Here is a 20,124-nt window from a genome sequence, read left to right as displayed (position 1 = left end):
CAGCCCCAAACTTGTTTCCTTTCTGATTTGTGTGCAGGTTGCATCAGGTAAGATTCATTTGGTTGGAGGCTTCATATCGTGGACTGGTTGTGAGATTATCTTCTTCCTTTGTGGCTTTCATTCCATTTATATAATTGTTTTACCTTCTTTTATATACATTTATCGCATTTAAAGTAATCTAAAACACATATCTACTACGTTGTGCCCTTCTGTGCGAATTCTGCATTCTGTCTGTATAGGATGCTAGCGTGTCGCGCTGTTGTCCATAATCCGCGTGCACGTCTTTGTGGAGAGAGTTATCAGAGGACGTACAAAGACACTACATCTTGAGTGGAGAGGTCGGTTAGTGAATCTTCGAGAGGTTGTTATCCGCCTGTTGAAGAGGTTCATTTTTCCCCCTCTACAGGTTACAACCTTACAGACAATCTTTCCTTAAGAGAAGTAGAGCTGAAAAACTTCAGGCTACATTTTTATGGACCTTACAAGATATTGAGGATAGGGGAAACTGCTTATGAGATTGAGTTACTTGAACAAAGTAGAATTTTATTTTTATGCCTCAAAAAGGCACTTGGTCAGCACATCATGCCTCAAGCGGAGTTGCCTCCACTTAAAGATGAAGGCATGTTGATTCTGATACCTAAAGCCATCATTGTTGTGCAAGAATGAAAATTGAGAACAAAATCATACCAAAATACTTGGTTTGTTGGAGAGATCGTCTAGGTAAGGATGCCACCTGGGAAGGAAAGCAGATTTTGGAACATTCAAATTTGAAATTGCTTGAGGGGCAATCAATTCTAGGAAGGGATAACTATTATGTCCCCTCCTCAAGGATACGTTTGATAAATACCTTTAACTTAATGGGTGATTTTGCATAAGCTAATGGGGTTGTATTAGGGGAAATGTTTTAATAATTTCAGTTAAGTTGTCTAAAGTAACTTTGAGTTATAAAAAGGCAACTTATGGTATTTTATTGAAATGGTTGTTTTAAAAAGAAAGAACACAAAGTGTCATTAGGCACAGGGTACAAAGTGATGTAATCTAAAAGGGCCCCAAAAAGCCTATATAAGGAGGGTTTGGGCGTAGAAGTGATCATTCTATTTTCTCATCAAATTTCTATTACTTTGTAGCTTGAACATTTTTCATTCTTGTTCTACCTACGATGAAAACCCTTTGGCAATGACTGGCTTTGGAGACAAAAACCCTTCTAGCCACTTGAGTGAATTTTTTGTTTAGAAATCACCTGTAAAAGGGCCCCAAAAAGCCTATATAAGGAGGGTTTGGGCGTAGAAGTGATCATTCTATTTTCTCATCAAATTTCTATTACTTTGTAGCTTGAACATTTTTCATTCTTGTTCTACCTACGATGAAAACCCTTTGGCAATGACTGGCTTTGGAGACAAAAACCCTTCTAGCCACTTGAGTGAATTTTTTGTTTAGAAATCACCTGTGAACTTTTTTTGCTTTGTACGTTTAGTTTAGTTTTGGTATGAATTTTTCAATGATGTTGAGAATTTTTTCCACAAATAAAATATCCACATATTTTTTGAATGCATTTCTGGTTTGCAAATGGAATATAGTTGAATATTGCTGTTGTTGGTATTGATTATAATGCTTGTAGGCTGTACAAAATCAGATTTCTGCTATAAGTTCTGAGTAGGGCCATGCAACTTACCTAGTTGTACCATCAAGTTTTGGCTACAGCATTAATAGGAGGCAATTTGTAGCTGATCGCAGGTTTTATGAGGCACAAGCAGTAGGCACCATTGGGCGGTACCAGTTCTTAGGTGCGCCGTAGCCTGTTTTAGTTTATCACTGTCATCTGTACAGTTTTGGGGACCATGCAATAAGCCGACAGAATTTTTCATCAGGGTGCCATGTAGATTAAGCTTGGTCTCAGGGAGCCATGCTAGCACTTCCATCTTCTACAGACATAATCTGGCCTTACATTTTTGGCAGATTTGCTTTTGCAATCCCTTCTTCATCTTTCAGACTGTACTGTGTCTTACTGGCAAATTTTCCTGTTCATACGCTCTTCATTAGCATCAGTACTTACTGTTGATCAGCTGCTATGGTCAAGAGGCCATACAATTTGCAGATCTCTCTAGTTCACTGTTTACTAAGGTGCTATTGTCCCTGTTATTTTGGTATTTGTTGCTTTAATTGATAGATTTTATTATTAATTTGAACTAGATGGTTAATCGTTGGTTCTTAAATGATATGTATGTCTCGATGGCTATGTCGCCAAGACAGTAATCCAATTTCATTTCCAGCTTGCATACAGTTAAGAATAGAGACCCAAATACCATATGCTCTCACCTTTCCCACATCAGGATTTGGGTAATCAGAAACTGTGAGGTTTTGTAAAATCTCAATCATTGTTTGCTTTCACCTTGCCCTCACTTGAACCTAGGTGATTAGAAAGTGTAGGGATTATTGCATTTCATCAAATAGCTGTAAAAATTTCAAAAAATTATTTGGGGGCATTACAAATATTGCCTTGCAGTTTTGTAGTCATTTTTATAATTTTACATGTTTTAAATGGTATGCCTTCCACAATCTTTTGATTATTATTAATTAACTTATTTAAATTTCAATATAACGTATGCTCTTTTCCATGTGATAAAATACACATAATATTAACGTCATACATTTGTTTGGTGCACATTATAAAATATTCTTGTTTCTTTATAATAAAATAAGCTTAATATTCGTGTCATGTTTTTTGTGGGTACATTTTTATCAGTTGCATTGATCATCTCATTTTGATGTTTGTGCATTGGATGCCATATATATACCATGGATCTGCCACGTAACGGTGATTATATTTTCTATGCTCTTATAATTTAATATATGATAATGTCCAATTTTTCATTAAGTTGTAGTTTTGTTCCTTTTCTAAAGTAGATATTGAGAAACAGCTATTAGATTGGTGATGAACCCAAAAGCTACCAGATATAAACCAAAAATTTGCTTCAGCCATGATAATTTTTGATTGTTAAAGTATCTGACTGTCTAGGGTTGTTTCTTAAGCATGTTTTTAATTCATATGTTTATTTTCTATGAATAACATTATGCGTGCAGAAATATAATTGCCTCTGGTTTTCTTCTTGCACTGCAAAATTCTGCCACTGCTAATGCTTTTTGTTAGAGTGGCTACTGAGTGGATAATGTATATATATATATGCCTCTTTGTTTTATTTGCAGTGGTATTATTTATTTGCATTATGATGACTATAGGTACTATGTAGTAGGCATATGTTATTATGTATATCAAGCTCAATAATAACATATTTGGCTGATTGCTTATATTATTGATATTATTATGCTCTTTAATGTGTAAGAATCAAGTTTGTAAATCAAATCAATGTGAACACTTATGGCATCTTAATTTGCTGAATCATTCTGAGATTTTTACCAAGACTGACTCTCAATACTATGATTATCCCCTGTTTAGATGAGCAGTATCCTCATCATAGGAGCAATAAATTGAAAAATTATTGAATACCCAGTCGAATAATGCCGTTAAGCTTCTTAAGTCCCAAAGAATAGGACCTACCCTTCATCTACACATTTCAGTAACCTTCAACTAGACATTCAAGATGATTCTTCCATGTCCACTAATTTCCACTTGTATTTTGTACTGATGCCATCAATTATTTCTATCAACTTGCACTCATACCTTTGAGTATGTTTCATTGTATGGTTCTGTCATGCTGTCAATTTAACATGTCAGATTCTCTAGTTTATTCTTGGATTTAATGTTTACATCATTAAAATCTTTATGCTGTCATTGCAGTGCAACTACACATTCTGATTTAGTGGTACGAGCCAGGAAGATGGGAATTGAAGTTAAAGTGATCCACAATGCATCAGTGATGAATGCAGTGGGAATTTGTGGTTTGCAGCTTTACCGTTTTGGGGAGGCAGTCTCAATACCCTTCTTTACAGAAACCTGGAAACCAGATAGTTTCTATGATAAAATAAAGGCAAATAGGCTACTTGGATTACACACGCTTTGCTTGCTAGGTATGAGTTGGGAATCTTTTTAAAGAAATATGTCCGTACAAAATTCCAGAGGATGTTCAGAAAACTGATGGTAATTCAAATTTATCCTATGAATATCAACTGATTGGCTTGAAATACTACTACTGCAGACATACGTGTAAAGGAGCCATCAATAGAATCTTTGTGTAGGTAAGATATAATTCAAAGCTAAACACTGAATGAAAGTGAATACAAGTAGTGTTATATGCAACATATAATGGGGTTTGAATTAATTATAGAGTCCTTTTAATAATTCCATTGGGATGGTTTTACATGACACTCAATAATAACTTAATGGACCTTTTGACATCCTAAATGGTGATGCTTTTTCCAGAGGAAAGAAAGTTTATGAGCCACCGAAGTTCATGACCATCAACACAGCTATTGAGCAGCTACTCCAGATTGAGACAAATCGTGCTGAATCTGGTAATGTTTTTAACCATTGTGTTGGTTCAAGAAAACTAGACAATTCACCGTAAACTCTTGACTAAGTATTTTTCTCAGTTGAATAGTTGGCAAGGAACGTTTATCTAGACACATGATAATTCAGTAATTCACCAATATTTTGAAGCATATAGTGGTATGTCTATGAAGTAAAGGTCATCCAACTCTTAAAATTTCAATTTATGAAATTTTTTCTAGTGGCTGAAAGTTGCCATGAAACACTAGAAGCTCAGTTATATTCTGCAGAAGATAGTTTAATAGGATTAATAGAGAGCTTGATTGCAGCAAGGATCTGCATCTCTAGGAGAGTCCATGGCGACCTTATGGAGCACCCCATTTTTAATCCAAAGCCAAATTTCAAATCCACTGTCTTCATACAATCAGAACTGCAAGAAAGATTTTCTGCACTATATTCAGCACTGTACCAATAGGAATATTGTCAAAACTTCTTTCCATTCCAAGTGTTTGTGTTTTAATCAACCATCAGGATTCCACATGATGATGCGATTTTGTACTCAATTTGCATTCAAATCAATCAAATTTAATAGAAAACACTATTAATCATTAGATACATCTTGTCATTGAATTTTGCAAACAAAAGTTTTTAAAGAAATTTAAGCAATTTTTTAAGCTGTCAAGTTTTTGCCAAGTCAAATTTTTTGGGTTTGTCAAGTTTTTGCCGAGTTTGAGTCTGCCAACTATGGGTGATGCTATAGTTAGCTAACAACTATTATGAATTTATGATGTTTGCCTTTGAAAATCATCATGATGATTCATAATTTATATATTACAAAATACAACATTTTACATCTTCCTCTGCCCTAATCTAGTGAAAACGTGGGGAGAAGTTGAGTTTCTTATCCTTGGAGTTTGTTGTGGCTCCTTGCTTGGCCTAGAAAGCTGTGCTCGTGGATCTGGCTTGACCTCAATCCTACTAGTAGATGTCAGTGATTCCTCAACCTCATCAATGTCATCCAATTTTATATTCTGTTGCACCGACAACCTCCAATGCCTGCCTCTAAAAATCAAGAATCTCATCATAATTGAACAATGGGGGCTCCTCCTCCTGCCCTATCCAATTGCTATAAGGATCAATCTCACCCAAATCAATGAGCTCCTCTAATTTGTCCTCTACCCTTTTGTGTGAAGCCGAAGGTTCCTGCCCTATCCAATTGCTATAAGGATCAATCTCACCCAAATCAGTGAGCTCCTCTAATTTGTCCTCTACCCTTTTGTGTGAAGCCGAAGGTTGTATTGCACAAAGAAAAGTGTTTTTCAGCTAATTTGTTCCTCTTTTTCACATGTCTGGTCTTAAATAAACTCCAATTGTGCTCAGCTGGATCCATTACAAGGTTGGCACAAAATGCATGAGGGATCTTCTTTGGAGATTTGGGGTATTTGTGCCTAATCTATCCACCAAGAATCTACAAAATAAAATATTGAGCAGTTAGAAAGCAAAGCCAAACCATATTTTATCAAATTATCAATAGTTTTAAATTTGTAGCTTGTAAGATGCATGTGATATAAAAACTCCAAATTTTATGACCTAGTGTTTGAGAGTTTCTTCCTCGGATAGCTAGTTTCAAAGAAAAGAGCCTACCCCTTCTAGTCTTGTAACTGTGCAATTCTTGAATGATGAGGTCTCTCATCTCAACTTGGGGTTTCGTCCTCTAAATGCATGTTGCAAGTCCCTCCATAACCTCTCCATTAGGATTTGAGAAGCATTTGAATAGAAAAATTGGGACTGAGGAAGTACCCTGTTGCATGGATCGGTTGGTGGAGTTGATTGTTCCACCTTTGATCAATGGCCTCCCAAATGGGATCAAGTCTAAGGTTGTCCCACTAGTAATAATTTCGGATGCACGATCCCCATCTATTGAATGGAGAACCCTAACCAAGTGCTCCAACATCGACAATTTACAAATACAAAAAGATTAAAATTACAAATTTATAATGAAATACTTAAATTGAAAAAATTCAATTTGAATTTAAAATCAAAGTTTTGAGGTTACTGCTGATGTGTTTTTTATGACACCTCGAATTCAGAATAAAATACCAATTATTCTATCCTCTCTTGAACAAAGAAACCTTATATGCTAAATATTGTGATCAAGTAAGGCTACCCTAAGGTTTCTTTAGTCGAGTCTTGACAATGCAAATGGATAAACTCAATTGAAATTATGTGATATTCTGGTATGACAAAGGGACTCTTCAAAATTAACTTACTCAAACAAAGAATTATCAAAAGGGATAAGAAATCTAATCTAATACCTAAGGACAATGATAATAATGGATAATGCTAGGATAGACGAATTCCTTAAACCAAGCTTTGCTTTGCCATGATAACAACTATACAAAACTAATGCGATCTCAAAAGGTAGTGAATGATTTTCATATCATAAATATTCATCCAAATACCCAATGCTGGCGCAACCCAAATGAATGTCCATTATCAAACTTAACAACAATAATTAGGCTCAGGCTAACTTTACACTATAGCTTATAATCAACAAACCACAAAAAGTATGAATCAAGGAATTCATCACATATCATCACATTTCTCCATCAAGATCAATGAACTTTAACTAACTGAGAGGTAACAAGAAACCATGCAAAATGTAGAAACACAATACAAAGATCCACCATAACTTCAATGAAAAGTATGTATTGATTTCAACATAGTCTTGGCAACAATCTCTTGCTTCCTCCTCCTACTCTACTCTACTTGCCAACTATCTATTCGTGCTACTGACTATTAATTATTACAAGTGAAAAGGCAAAGCCTTTCATAAACATCCCAATTACATCTCAAGGGCCGCGATTGATTTGGAAGCAATGGCCAAGATTACATGATGAAACCCTAATTAGGGTTAGTTACAATTAACTTCTCTTTAACCAATGAGATCATTATATTGCTTTGAATACACGTCCTTCTGGGTGAAGGACCAATAAGAAACAAGGCTAGGTAAATTGAACTTAGTGCCCTCCACATGTGTAGTTGTTGATGAGTCAGGTTCATTGAACTTGGACGCCTTGACTTGACATCACTTGATTGGTCGATGATGATTAGGCGCCACCTTAGTGTGCATCTCTTGATAACTCAACATTTCCAAGCTCTTGATTGATTGGGAGGTTCATTGTAAAAAATGATCACAATAGCCTAAGATTCTTCCTGGATCACAAGGATTTAAATGATAGACAACAAAAATGGGTGAGTAAAATACAAGCCTATGATTTTGATATTGAATACATGAAAGGGAAAAACAACGTTGTAGGAGATGCCCTTTCATGAAGACCACATCTATGTTCCATAACAAGCATCTTCCTGGATTGAAAAAATTCAATTATTGCCGAATATGCCAAAGATCCACCAGCCAGTGGCATCATTGAAGGGAAAACACAAAATGAAGAATATAACATGGTGGAAGAACTCATCCTATACAAGATAGGATATACCTTGTATCAAATTAAAAAATGAAAGAGAAGATCATTAGAGAATACCATGACAACCCCTTAGGCGGGCACCAAGGATACTATAAAACTTATAAGCAAGTAAGAGAAAAATACTCATGGAAAGGCCTCAAGAAAGATCCTCAAACATGTCCAAGAATGCCTTACTTGCCAAAAGAACAAAGCAGAACAAACCTATCCAATAGGCCTCCTACAACCACAATCCATTCCTAATAAAAAATGGGAAAGTGTTTCTACGGATTTCATAACCTGGCTTCCCAAGATACTGAAAGATCCCAAATGGATCCTTTTGCTGTTGCTGCTGTAAATTCTTAATTAAACATACTATATTTTTGTAATTTTCCGGTGATCTTATAGAATAGACAGAAGTTGCAGAAAGGGATTGTTTCTTTTTGGGTTTTGATGTTATAAGTAAAGTAATTGATAAATAGCAACAACTGTGAAATAAAACAGTAAACAATGTTCATATGTAAGAACACTTAAGCAATCTGAAAATACTGCAAATCATACCAAGCAAATAACCTAGTTTTGTATTCAACAAGAATCCATACATTTATTTGGAGCTGTTCTCAATCTGGATTGATGCCAGATGGAAGAATATCACTGGCAATGAACAAGGAAGACCAAATAAGCTGAATACAACCCTTCAAGCCAACATACAAACAAGGCGTGGTTGCAAAGGAGGCGTGGAAGCTGCTGCAAATCACGTGCCAGCTGAAATAGACTAGCCGCCTTGTTGAAACCCCCAATATGCACGCTGAATCTTTAGGACAAGAAGATGTGTCTTCTACCTCTGACAATCTCTGTGCAATCCTGGATAAATCCACTGTCAACTCTTGCTGAGGGCTACGTCCTAGCAAGCTCAGACCTGGGGTTTGCGTCCCAGACCAAAATCACTCTTCCAGAGCAATTCCCAAATTCGCAAATTTCAAAATGATCAAAGATGCTATCAATTAGGTTTTCATCTCCTTATAACTCCTTTCCCTTTGCAAGTCGAACCCTAAAGAATAATAAAGCTTGCGCTTAATAATTAAAGTGACACTTTTCCAATTATGGTGTCAAACTATAGAAAAATATCACTTTATTGCGAATAAATAGCTTCAAGCATCCAAAAAGACTCCGGGAGGTGAGAATCATGTAGCAAAGTTCAAGACCTTTCCAATGAGCTATAACACATAGGCATATCAAACCAGATGAAGCCAAAAACCCTTTATTACTCTGAAATGGCTATATACATAGCCTTATTTTAATTTATTTAATCGCTAACTTAGGAAATATTTAAATATGTTAAAATATTTCCATAGATCCAATAATAGCCCAAAATAACCAACCAAACATGAATCTGACTTTGTCACCTGTTTGTGATTGATGCCGGACAAAATGGGCCGACTGGCAGTCCCATCCCTAAAATCTAGGGATGCTCCTAGGAACTAGGAAACACACCCAATCTTCCTGAAACTGAAACCATGGTATGGTCCCGTGGAACCTCAAATATGGAAACTGCCACAAACTCCTAAAAAGTAGGGAATCGCCCTAAAAAGTAGGAACCTCTCTCCAAACACCTGTAACTGCTCAAAAGGACCCCTCTCTACTCCTTGGTCCCCCAGGTGGTCATTCAGTCAACTGCCAGTTCTCCCTAAAAAATAGGAGACCTCCCTAAAATGTAGGAATTGTCGTCTGAAGGTCCAAAACGGCTCATAGAGCCCCTGCAAAGCTCCATGACCCTCAGAATGAGTCCCCTAACCATGTCATTGACCTACGGGAACTCGAATGGTAGGTCAACCCCTGCTCATCTCATGTCACCTAAAAAAGGGGACATTACAGATACAAGGCAAAGATTGCATATATATGGTGGTGGATCGCCTTACCAAATATGCACATTTCATGGCAATATCCACCAACTATAGAGCTGCTCGAGTAGCTGATGTTTTCTTCAATGAGATTTTCAGATTACATGGCCTACCTAGAAACATCGTCAGTGATAAAGACAACTGGTTCCTTAAGCTATTATGACTAGCAGGGATAGAACTCATACCAAGCACAAGCTATCATCCCCAAATTGATGCACAAATAGAGATTATAAACAAATGGTTGGAAGGATACCTACGAAATTGTTACGAGACAACAAAATGTATGAATCAAGTGGTTGCACCTTGGTGAATATTGTTATAATACTACCTGTTGATGTGTTTTTTATGCACAATCAAACACAGAATAAAATACCAAGGTATCTTATCCTCTTGAACAAAGTCTCTCAAATGCCATGCTTTGCGATCAAATGAGACAACTCCAAGGTTTCTATTGTCAGGTCTTGACTTGTGGATAAGCTCAATGGTTGATGTGATTGCTAGTAATCCAAGGGGACTTACGTTGAATAATTGAATGTTGAACGTTTGGATGTTGCTGGAACTTAGATTCTAAATACTTGCTTTGAGAATAAAAAGAGCAAAAGAGATGGGTTTAGGAAAACTACACTACTCCTAAGAATACAAGAGACAATGAACGATTAGGTGAAATTCAACCAAGCTTCGCTTCGCCATCAACGAACAACTCTACAAAGCTAGTGCGATCTCCTAAGGTAGGAACGTGATGTTCAAATCACTATCAACAACGAGGATACCATCAAGGTGATGCATATCAAGGTGTGAACAACAATTGAAGTTAAGCTCATTAAGAATTCTAGTTGACCACACAAGGCAAACTTACAATCAGCAAATCGCTAGTGGTATGGATAAATGAATTTCACTATTAATCATTCACAATTCCTTTCAATCATCTATTCAATATGAAAGCAACTGAGAAGTAGAAACCATGTAACTTGCTGAAATAACACATTTCACCGTATCTTCAATGAAGAGAGTATATCCATTTACAAGTCTTAGCTAGGTCCTTCTCGCTCATGGTACACCTTCAATTTAGAGCCATTCACTGTGTCCTGCACCTCCTGCCCATCAAGTGTCCATAGCTTGATCGCCTTGTTCGCGCCGACCTCGCGAACTTTGAAAGGGCCCAGCCACTTTACCTTGAATTTTCCAGGCTTGATCTCGTTGCGCCCATTAAACTTTAATACAAGTTGCCCTGGGGTAAACCACATTCTTCGCAAATGCTTGTCATGCCAACTCTTCCGCCTTTGCTGTGCCGTCTCTGTCGCCCATTGAGCCATCATCCGTCGCTCATCCAATTTGTTCAAAGCGTATAGTCTCTCTCTCAGGCTTTCCATGTCGCCAAGTCGATTGTCGATGGTGATTCGGAGACTTGACACCATGAATTCAATTGGCACCACGACTTCTTGTCCATACATTAGCTGGAAGGGAGTCTGTCCTGTAGTTACCTTATAAGTTGTTCGGTATGCCCAAAGTACCAACGGTAGGCGCTCCTCCCAATCATCCTTCTCCACTCCGCAAGACTTATAAATCACTGACACGATTATTTTATTGGTCGCCTCGGCCTGTCCGTTCGCCTGCGGATAGTAGGGGCTTGATAAGGAGTGGAAGATTTTGAACTCCGTTGTTAGCAACCAGATTATATGATTTACAAAATGTCGTCCTCTGTCACTCGTCAGTTGGATTGGAATCCCATACCGCGTAATGATTTGTTCATAGATAAATTTTGCTGTATTGACCGCCGAGTTGTCCGGCAAAGCCTGTGCCTCGACCCACTTGGTCAAGTATTCTGTCGCCACTACAATGTATTTGCACCATCAGGCTCTACTTGGTTTTAATGGTCCAATGAAATCCAATCCCCATCTCTCAAACAGTTCTTGGGCATTTGATGGGTTGAGGGGCATAAAATCCCTCTTCAATGGCCGTCCGACTTGTTGGCATGTATCACAGCTCGTCACCCACTCTCTGGCGTCATTATGTAGTGTCGGCCACCACAGTCCTGCCAACAAAACTTTCCTGGCCGTGGTGTCGGGCCCCATGTGTCCACCCATGGGCCCTTCATGTGCTTCCCTTAGGACACCCTGAATTTCCTCTTCCAGGACGCATCGCTGTAGGACCTGGTCGGGTCCCATTTTGTACAAGAGGCCATTAATGAGTTGGAATGTTCTGCTTCTCAGTACCAGTTTCCTTCTTTCTCCTGGTGGCATCTCCCTTGGAAACCGTGATGTCGACAAGTATTCCCCCACGCTTGTGTACTAGGCGGGGAGAATGGCGATGCGAAATAAGTGAGCGTCTGGAAAATCTTCATTCACTCCTTCAGCTGGTTCTCCTGACTGGATTCTCAATAGCTGGTCAGCTATCACATGGCTCTTCCCGGGTCTTACAATAATGTTGAATGTAAACTCCTGAAACAGTAGCAGCCATCGGCTGATTCGTCCTTGGATAATTGGCTTGTTTACCAGGTACATCAACGCCTGGTGGTCCACATAAAATATGAACGCGGTGGCTAGTAAGTAATGTCGAAATTTCTGGACAGAGTACACCATCCCGAGGGCTTCCCTCTCTGTGGTGCTATAATTTTTCTCTGCCTTCGACAGGAGTCTGCTTGCAAAGTAGACTGGGTGATCTAGCCCGTGATCGCCAACCTATGCCAGTGTGGCCCCTATGGCGAAATTGGATGCGTCAACGTGTACATGGAACTCTTTGTCCCAGTCAGGATTGGCGCACCCACCAACTGTGACTTCAATTCTTGGAAGGCCTCTTCTTGAGCCGTCCCCCATGCTTACCGTTCACCTCTCCTTGTCAGCTTGTCCAGAGGGCGGGATACTTGAGAATTTTTTTTGATAAACCGCCTGTAATACCCTATGTGTCCTAGGAAGGATTTGACTCCCGTGACATCTGTTCGTGCCTCCATTTCCACTATCACCCGAATCTTGTCTGGGTTAGTCTTGAGTCCAGCCTTACACACTATGTGTCCTAATAGCTTCCATTGAGGCACCATGAATCTGCATTTTTTGGGATTGAGTGCTAGGTGGGCTCACCTGCATCTCTCCATGCATTCGCCAAGTGTGGCCAGATGTGCATCCTGGTTACTGTAGATGAACCAGTCGTCAAGGAATGCCCTGAAGTTCCCTACTGACATCTTGTCAAATATGTGAAGGATTATCTGTTGGAATGTCGTTGGCGCGTTGCATAACCCAAACGACATTCGGTTAAACGCGTACACGCCATCTTCCACTATGAAGGTCGTTTTTAATTTGTCCTCTTCGGCAATGGATATCTGGTTATAACCAGAAAATCCATCCATAAATGAATAAATTTCATGACCGGCCACTTCCTCTAAGATGCTATCCGTAAATGGTATTGGAAACGGGTCCTTTATGGTGACCACGTTAAGGCATCTGAAATCCACGCAGATTCGGATCTGGTTTGCCTCCTTTTTAAGGGATATCACTATGGGCGATACCCACTCGCTGGTCTGCACTTTGAAAATAATCTCAGCTTCAAGCATACACTCGATTTCATCATTCACTCTCATAGCATAGTTTTTATTCATTCTGTACGACCTCTTCCGTACAGGTACGGCCCCAGGTACGAGTGAAATTTGATGTACGCACAGTTCTGGCGGCACCCCTTTGAGGTCCTTGTACGTCCAGGTGAATACATCCTTGTATTCCATGAATATTTTAAACGCGGTGGCTTTCAGGATTGGATTCCAGTCGTCGCCAACCAGGATGTTCCTTGGCTCTACTTCCGTGCCAAGGTTTGTAGGTTTTATGGACTCTTCGTACCGGATTGGTTTCGTCATGTCAAACCTATGTGTTGGTGTTTCGTTGACAGGAGCATCCCCTTTCGCGTATTCCTCGTATGCTAGCGGAGATTCATTTTTGTCCGGCTCCTCATCAACCTCCAACATGTTGCACCCATACAGCAGCTCCTAGTCTTCCATTTGCCAGTGGAAGAGCCCATTAAGGGAATCGGTCTCATCTTCAGAACATCCTTGGATTCCCAAGACGCCTTCCTCATCCGGTTCCCTTCTGTACTTTCCTTCGTCGACTCCGCCCTCGTCGTCCGATTCCGATTTTGATGCAAGTTCTTCACTCACGAGTTGTGTTTTCAGGTCGATAATAAATTTTCGCCCGACTTTCTCCATGGACAACGTGTTACGCTTCCAGTTGTGATTCGCTCTGGCCGCCACCAACCACCCTCTACCAAGAATGGCGTCGTATCCTTTCTTGGCGAGCGGAATCACCACGAAGTCGAGGACAAATGGTTGTGTCCCGATGGTCACTCGTTGTGCCATGAGTGTTCCAAGAGGTTTGATACCGTGTTGATCCACTCCCAGTAAGTTGAAGGTTGACGGCCATAGTGTCGGCTTGCCAAGCTTCTTCCAGGTTTCTTCCGGAAGCACATTCACTCCCGACCCGCCGTCGACAATGGTGTCAGTCAAAATGGTGCCAAGTATTCCCATTTCTACCACCGTCGGATGCCGACCACTATATAGTGTCAGCACCAATGGGTCTGTTGGTGTTCCGCCAGGAACATCCGTATTCCGGGTCACCCGACTCTGTGGGGTTACTTGCACCGTACGTAGGAGTGTCGTACGTAATGGCGGCATCGTTTCCAGGAGGTCCTTCATCTTCACAGGTACTTCAATCTGCAACATTTGATTCAGGATATTTTCCTCAGCCTCAGAGCGAGAAGTACTTGCCGCTTCCTGAGTGTTCCCTTGTGCCAACATTTCCTTCGCCACTTCAGCCTTCGCCTCTAGCGCCCGCTGCTTCTCTGTGCGGGGGTCCGGGTATGTGGCCTTCTTTGCTTGTGACCGTGTGATTGCCAATACCCGTTCCTCTGTCCTGTCAATGTTGAGCAGGTTCATTCCCGACTTTGGGCAAGTTCCATCATCGTGGTCTCCAGGCCCACACCATTTGCATAGTTTTTGTGGGTTTTCTTCTGAGGTGCATTCTCTGGCAAAGTGGCCCCTTTGATTGCAGGCTCGACACTGGATCATTGGTTGTCCCTTCGCATCATATTGGATCCGACCCCTATTATTATTGTTAGTATTGGTCTTCCCCCCTCGTCGGTTGTTTCGGTATCCGCCAGATGATGCATTATTGTTGGCGGTTTGCGAAGTTCCAGCGGTCAGCTGCTCTTGCGTGAAGAGAACTTGTTGGCTTCTGGTTTTCATATTGTAGGGACATTCCTTTGTCAAATGTCCGGCAATCTGACAAATGTCGCAGAAAGCCTTCTTGGGGCAGGACCCCTTGGTGTGTTTGTCACTCCTACAGTCCGTACACCGCACGTCGTTTTCTTCAGTCTTACTTGTACTCCCCTTCATGGCTTTGAATTCTTTCAGCATTCGTTCCATGTCCTTTTGTATCGCGTGCACCTTTTTGCTCGATTCGCCACTGCTGCTGCTTTCCTCATCAAAGTCTTCATCATCGTCGGATGAGTATTTATTACTTTTCTTCTTCTTTGACGTTTTGTGTTCGCTCTCGAGGTCCATCGCCCTATTATAGGCATTGTCATATGACGTCGAGGGTACAATTTTCATCTTCTTTCGTAGGGAGGATTTCAACCCTTCAACGAACCATCGTTTCTTCAACCCATCTGCGGGTTGGCTTTCCATTTTACCCAGCAGTTCTTTCAGCCTCCGGCTGTATGCCCGTACTGTCTCCTTGGGACCTTGTTTGGTACTGTATATCTCGGCTACGATTTCATTGTCATCACGGAGCAACCAAAATTCTTCCTTGAATTCCTTCTGTAGATTGGCCCATGTGGCCACTTTTTGCTTGTCAACATCGGAGTACCAATCTATGGCAACTCCGTGTAATGTGGTTGGGAATTGCTGTACCCACTCATCCTGGTCCGTCACTCTGTTGGCGGACCAAATAGTTTCACATGTACGGCAGTGCCGTACGGGGTCATCGTTGCCATCTCCGTTGAATTTGGGCAAACTTCTGTTTGCCCGCCATCGATGGGGGTCGTCTCCCCGGAGGTGGTTGTGGCTATGTCTGTGCCCCTGCGCGGCTCCCTCCGGCGCCTGTGGTGTGTCCTGCGTGGGTGACTGGGGGTACGGTGTTTTGCCTGCCGTGTGTCGCACCTACAGCCGTATGGTTGTCCTCCCCTTCGTTCTCACCCGCCCCCACTCCTGACTCCCTTTGGTGATCCTCACTTCGTGGCGTAAGGGACAAGTTTTTGAACTGATCCTTGGTCTCTTCGACTAGATTCCTTCGTAACCTTGTTTCCTCCAGAAACTCTTCATGGCTTCTCACCCTACGGTGTTATGGCGACGCGTAGAAATTTCCCTCGGCTTCTGCACCCTCCGTGACACCTCCTTGGTTCCCTTCGGGCAACCCCTCGGCAGGTCGTCCTTCGGCAAGTTGCCTTAGCCTTCATCTACGTTCTACTCGTTGTTCCAGAATCAAGGCCCTCTGTGCGGCCTCCCACTTGTCTGTTTCTGCTTTCTTATTTCTATCTTTGTTTAATAGGTTGGGCATTAATTCCCGTACATTTCCATAAATAACAACACATAAAACAAGAACACTCCTTTATTAATTCATTTCATCAGATACAACTTGTGTCAATATTATGACACCTTTATTTGAATATAGAATGTTCTTTTATCCCTATGGGATTCAGGGTTCAATTCCTTCTTGGCCTCGTGCCATCCCGCTCCGCTTCCCGACGGCTGCTTTCTTCGTACTGTTGGAGGATTTGTTGGCGTCGCTCTTCCCGGGCAATCTCCTCCAGGCGAGTTCGTTGTGCTAGTGATGCCTGTGCAAGCAACCGAGGGAGGTGGTTCATCAATCGATTTACTGCCGGGCTAACTTCTAGTGCTGTCCACATGACACTTGGTGGGATTTCAGCCTCCGTGGCCTCTCTTCGGACGTAGGTGTCGATGGCTACTTGGAGCAGGATTGAAAATTCCCTCGTTGCAGTGTCTTCCCTGTTGTAGAGCTCTATTTGTGAGTCGTCGGCCTCTGGGTTTATCTCACCAACAGGTAGGCCCATCGTGTTCGTGCGCCATCCGCTCCTTCCTTTCCCGAGTATGTCTAGGCAACGGTGCCAAATGTTTTTCCCGTAGGGTGTCAGGTTAAGACATTGCATAAATGACAGAAGTACACAGAATATATGGAACTCACAAGTGTTCTATTGATTCATGGTAAGCCAGTACATACAATGATAGCAATATGTTCGACTACAATAGCCTGCCCAAAGATTGGGAACATATACAATATAAAGGAGTCTGGTCAGTTACCCGGTACCAACTGCCGACTACCGATGGGTTAACTGCTGACGCTAACACAATTTACCTTAATGCTTAATTACCCGACAACATGGTTAACATCTTCACCACAGAGGAGGTTGCTTGTTCTGCAAACATAGCAGAGCTCCTAAGTCCTAAGTGTTGCTAGAGAGGCATTCATTCCAAACTCATCAGGTGTTTTTTGTACTCTGCTTAACAAGTGGGAGTTTCCTTAGAGACATGGCCGAACAAGGTGAAGGACTCTATAAGAGCCTCCAGCGAGAGGCAGTGATCATTTTTTGGATGATAGCTCTGGGGAGAGCTCCAAAGAGAGTTAATAATTTGTATCAGGTACTAGTTAGCATTAGTTGTTGGATGTGTTAGATATTCAAGCTTTATTCTTTTTTTGCCAATTTTCAATTTTGCATCTTCGGCAATAAAGGCTTTTTTGTTAGATTGCTTATTTTTTCAGAGTCGACACCTATGCCAACATTCACGTGTTGAGAAAAATCTGTTCATAATCATTACATATATTCAAATATCCATGAGTACCAAAATTGAGATATCCTGATAGAAACAGATGTCATTTTTATAGTTCAAACTTCAAAGTATTGACTAATTGCACATGCTCATTATATTTTAGGTGTTGGACATAAACATTCTTTTGCTTCTATTATATATAAGCAATAGCAAAGGTTATTTCACATGTATAAATCAACAAATGTAGATTTTTTCACAAAATCTTGATTTTTGGTTAGCTCTTTATAAATTCCCACATGAAACAATAAGCATGTGAAATATGTACATTTTTTTATCATATTTGTTTGCCATTTTTGCAGTATACAACTCAGACACAACATGTGTAGGTTTGGTTCGCCTTGGTAGTGAAGCACAAAAGATAGTTGTTGGTTCTATGAGAGAGTTACTTACAGTTGACTTTGGCCCACCATTGCATTGCCTCATCATTGTTGGGAATACTCATCCAATAGAAGATGAAATGCTAGAGTTTTTTGCCATGCCAAAGGCTTGTTTTAATGCTCAAAATTGCACTGATTGAAATTAGAGTGTAAGATCCCTGTCCTGTGGATGTCACAGTTATCTACAAATTAGCAAGTGGCAAAAGAGAATTCAATGCAATAATTTTTTTTAATTTATGGACACCTGCTATTTTTGACATCTTTGATTAACAATGTGTGATTGTAAGGAGAGTATTTCAATCCCAGGAGTAGATGTTTAACTTTTCTAATTATCTTAGTATTGTTTTAAGGTATCATAATTCTATGATTCTTAGTTTGAACATCAGCAAGGGTAATTTGTAACATTGAGCTATACAAGCGGAACAGTTGTACAAATTTAACTTATTGGTTCCTAGCTTCAATTTCTTCTAGTTGCAAGACATGATGTTTCATTACTATTATTAGCTTATGGGAAGCATCTAATTACTATTCCTTTTAGTGGTAAATAAACAATTTACAAAGTTGTAAGCCTAAAGATTAGGCACAAATGAAAACACAATATATTTAACGTGCAAAGCATCCATCAAATCTTCTTAATAAAAACTTGCATAAATTCTCACATGGGGCAGCATCATAGTTTTTAAAGTTTCAAAGATTTAAATCTACATATCAGACATGCACTATCTGTAATATCCCCTTTTGGAATATACCTGAATTTTGCTAAACAATAACAATAAGAATAATATAATTTATTTACAAAAGTATTCTTTCACTAAATTAGACAATAGTACTTGAATCTAGGGAAATAATCAATTCATAAAGCAAAATAATAATGAAAAAACTATTATTGTAAACATGCACATTATAGCTCATTCCTAAGAATCAACCATATTAGAAACTCTTTTGGATAACACTATAGGGCGCCTGGACAACTATCCTCCTCAATTAAGCTCAAGAGCATTGAACAACCAACCAAGTCAATCCAATCCCTTGGCCCATAAGCAATCAACTCAATGGGTGTCTACTTAATTGTGCGGAGCTGTACTCCTGCATCTCCCTATTATGTTCCCTTGCAATTTCTATATATGATTGTCTTATAAAAATCAATTGCTTAATTACTAAATAAATAAATCTGTCCTAAATTCATAAACTAACAAATATTGGAATCAACATATTTGCATACCAATTACTTAAGAAAAATAATATTTTCAGCTATATCTTACTGCTTTATAATTTCAAATTATTACTGCTGGATAATCCCAATTTCTTGTTTCTCTTTTTAATCCAGATCCGATCTCTATTTCTTGATCCATGTCCTTCCCCAAAGAGGAGGGTCCACATTATATAGTCCTTGAAGAGTCACAACTCTTGCTAAGAATACCATCCTTCATAAAGGAGGCGTCTCCTCTAAACTAATTGCCGTCCACTAATCGTAGCCTCTTGGAACCGCAGATGATTCATATTTGTTTTTTAAAAGGTAATTCTTCGAATTGCTGCTGATTAATATTTGGTTAAAGGTAACTATGCTTATGCTCTAACAGATCACTGATCAAATGATGATGGTTCTTGGTAAGATTATCCATAACGAGGGAGATCTTCAAATATTTATATTTTATTTTATTATTAATTTTATTTATTATCTTACGGTCGGGACATGACACTATGTCTTCGATCCATCATTTTGAGTGTGACCTATAGAGTCAACCCGAGCCTTCATGTGAGTCTCTTTCTAATCCAATTGCTTAAGAATATGCTGCAGTGGCTAAACTCTGCATTGTACCATTTTCTTCTATCAGTCTCTCCGCATAGATTGAATGATAGTCCCATGATCTCAGTATCTTCAGGGATAGGAAAATTCTCCAAGGAAAAGTCACAAGGCCGAGTGAGAATGGAGTCAAGACTCTATTGACCTCTCCTCCAATGACCCCTTGTTGCTAGAAGGCAACCCTTGCATGTTGCTGCTCCCTAGTGCTCCCATTCTCTCTGCTGTAACTTGCAATGCTCTAAGATGCTCTTTAGTAGATGGAAAACCTCTTGTACTTTACTACCCGCACTTCTTCATCTCCATGTGAAACTC

General features: G+C 40.0%; 1 protein-coding gene across 1 annotated transcript in view; it reads left to right on the top strand.

Annotated features, from left to right (window-relative positions):
* The window catches only part of LOC131064637 (probable diphthine methyl ester synthase), a 44,348-nt gene extending 25,861 nt beyond the window's left edge, over positions 1–18,487 (top strand). Inside the window, exons 3-6 of the mRNA XM_057998838.2 lie at positions 3,797–4,026; positions 4,155–4,194; positions 4,379–4,470; positions 17,931–18,487. Of these exons, the coding sequence (XP_057854821.2) occupies positions 3,797–4,026; positions 4,155–4,194; positions 4,379–4,470; positions 17,931–18,148 (580 nt within the window). The 3' untranslated portion in view covers positions 18,149–18,487. The remainder of the gene's footprint in view (positions 1–3,796; positions 4,027–4,154; positions 4,195–4,378; positions 4,471–17,930) is intronic.
* Positions 18,488–20,124: the final 1,637 nt, after the last annotated feature.

The sequence above is a fragment of the Cryptomeria japonica genome, chromosome 9, assembly GCF_030272615.1.
Source record: "Cryptomeria japonica chromosome 9, Sugi_1.0, whole genome shotgun sequence".
Classification (NCBI taxonomy): Eukaryota; Viridiplantae; Streptophyta; class Pinopsida; order Cupressales; family Cupressaceae; genus Cryptomeria; species Cryptomeria japonica.
This window is presented reverse-complemented; position numbering and strand designations above follow the sequence as displayed.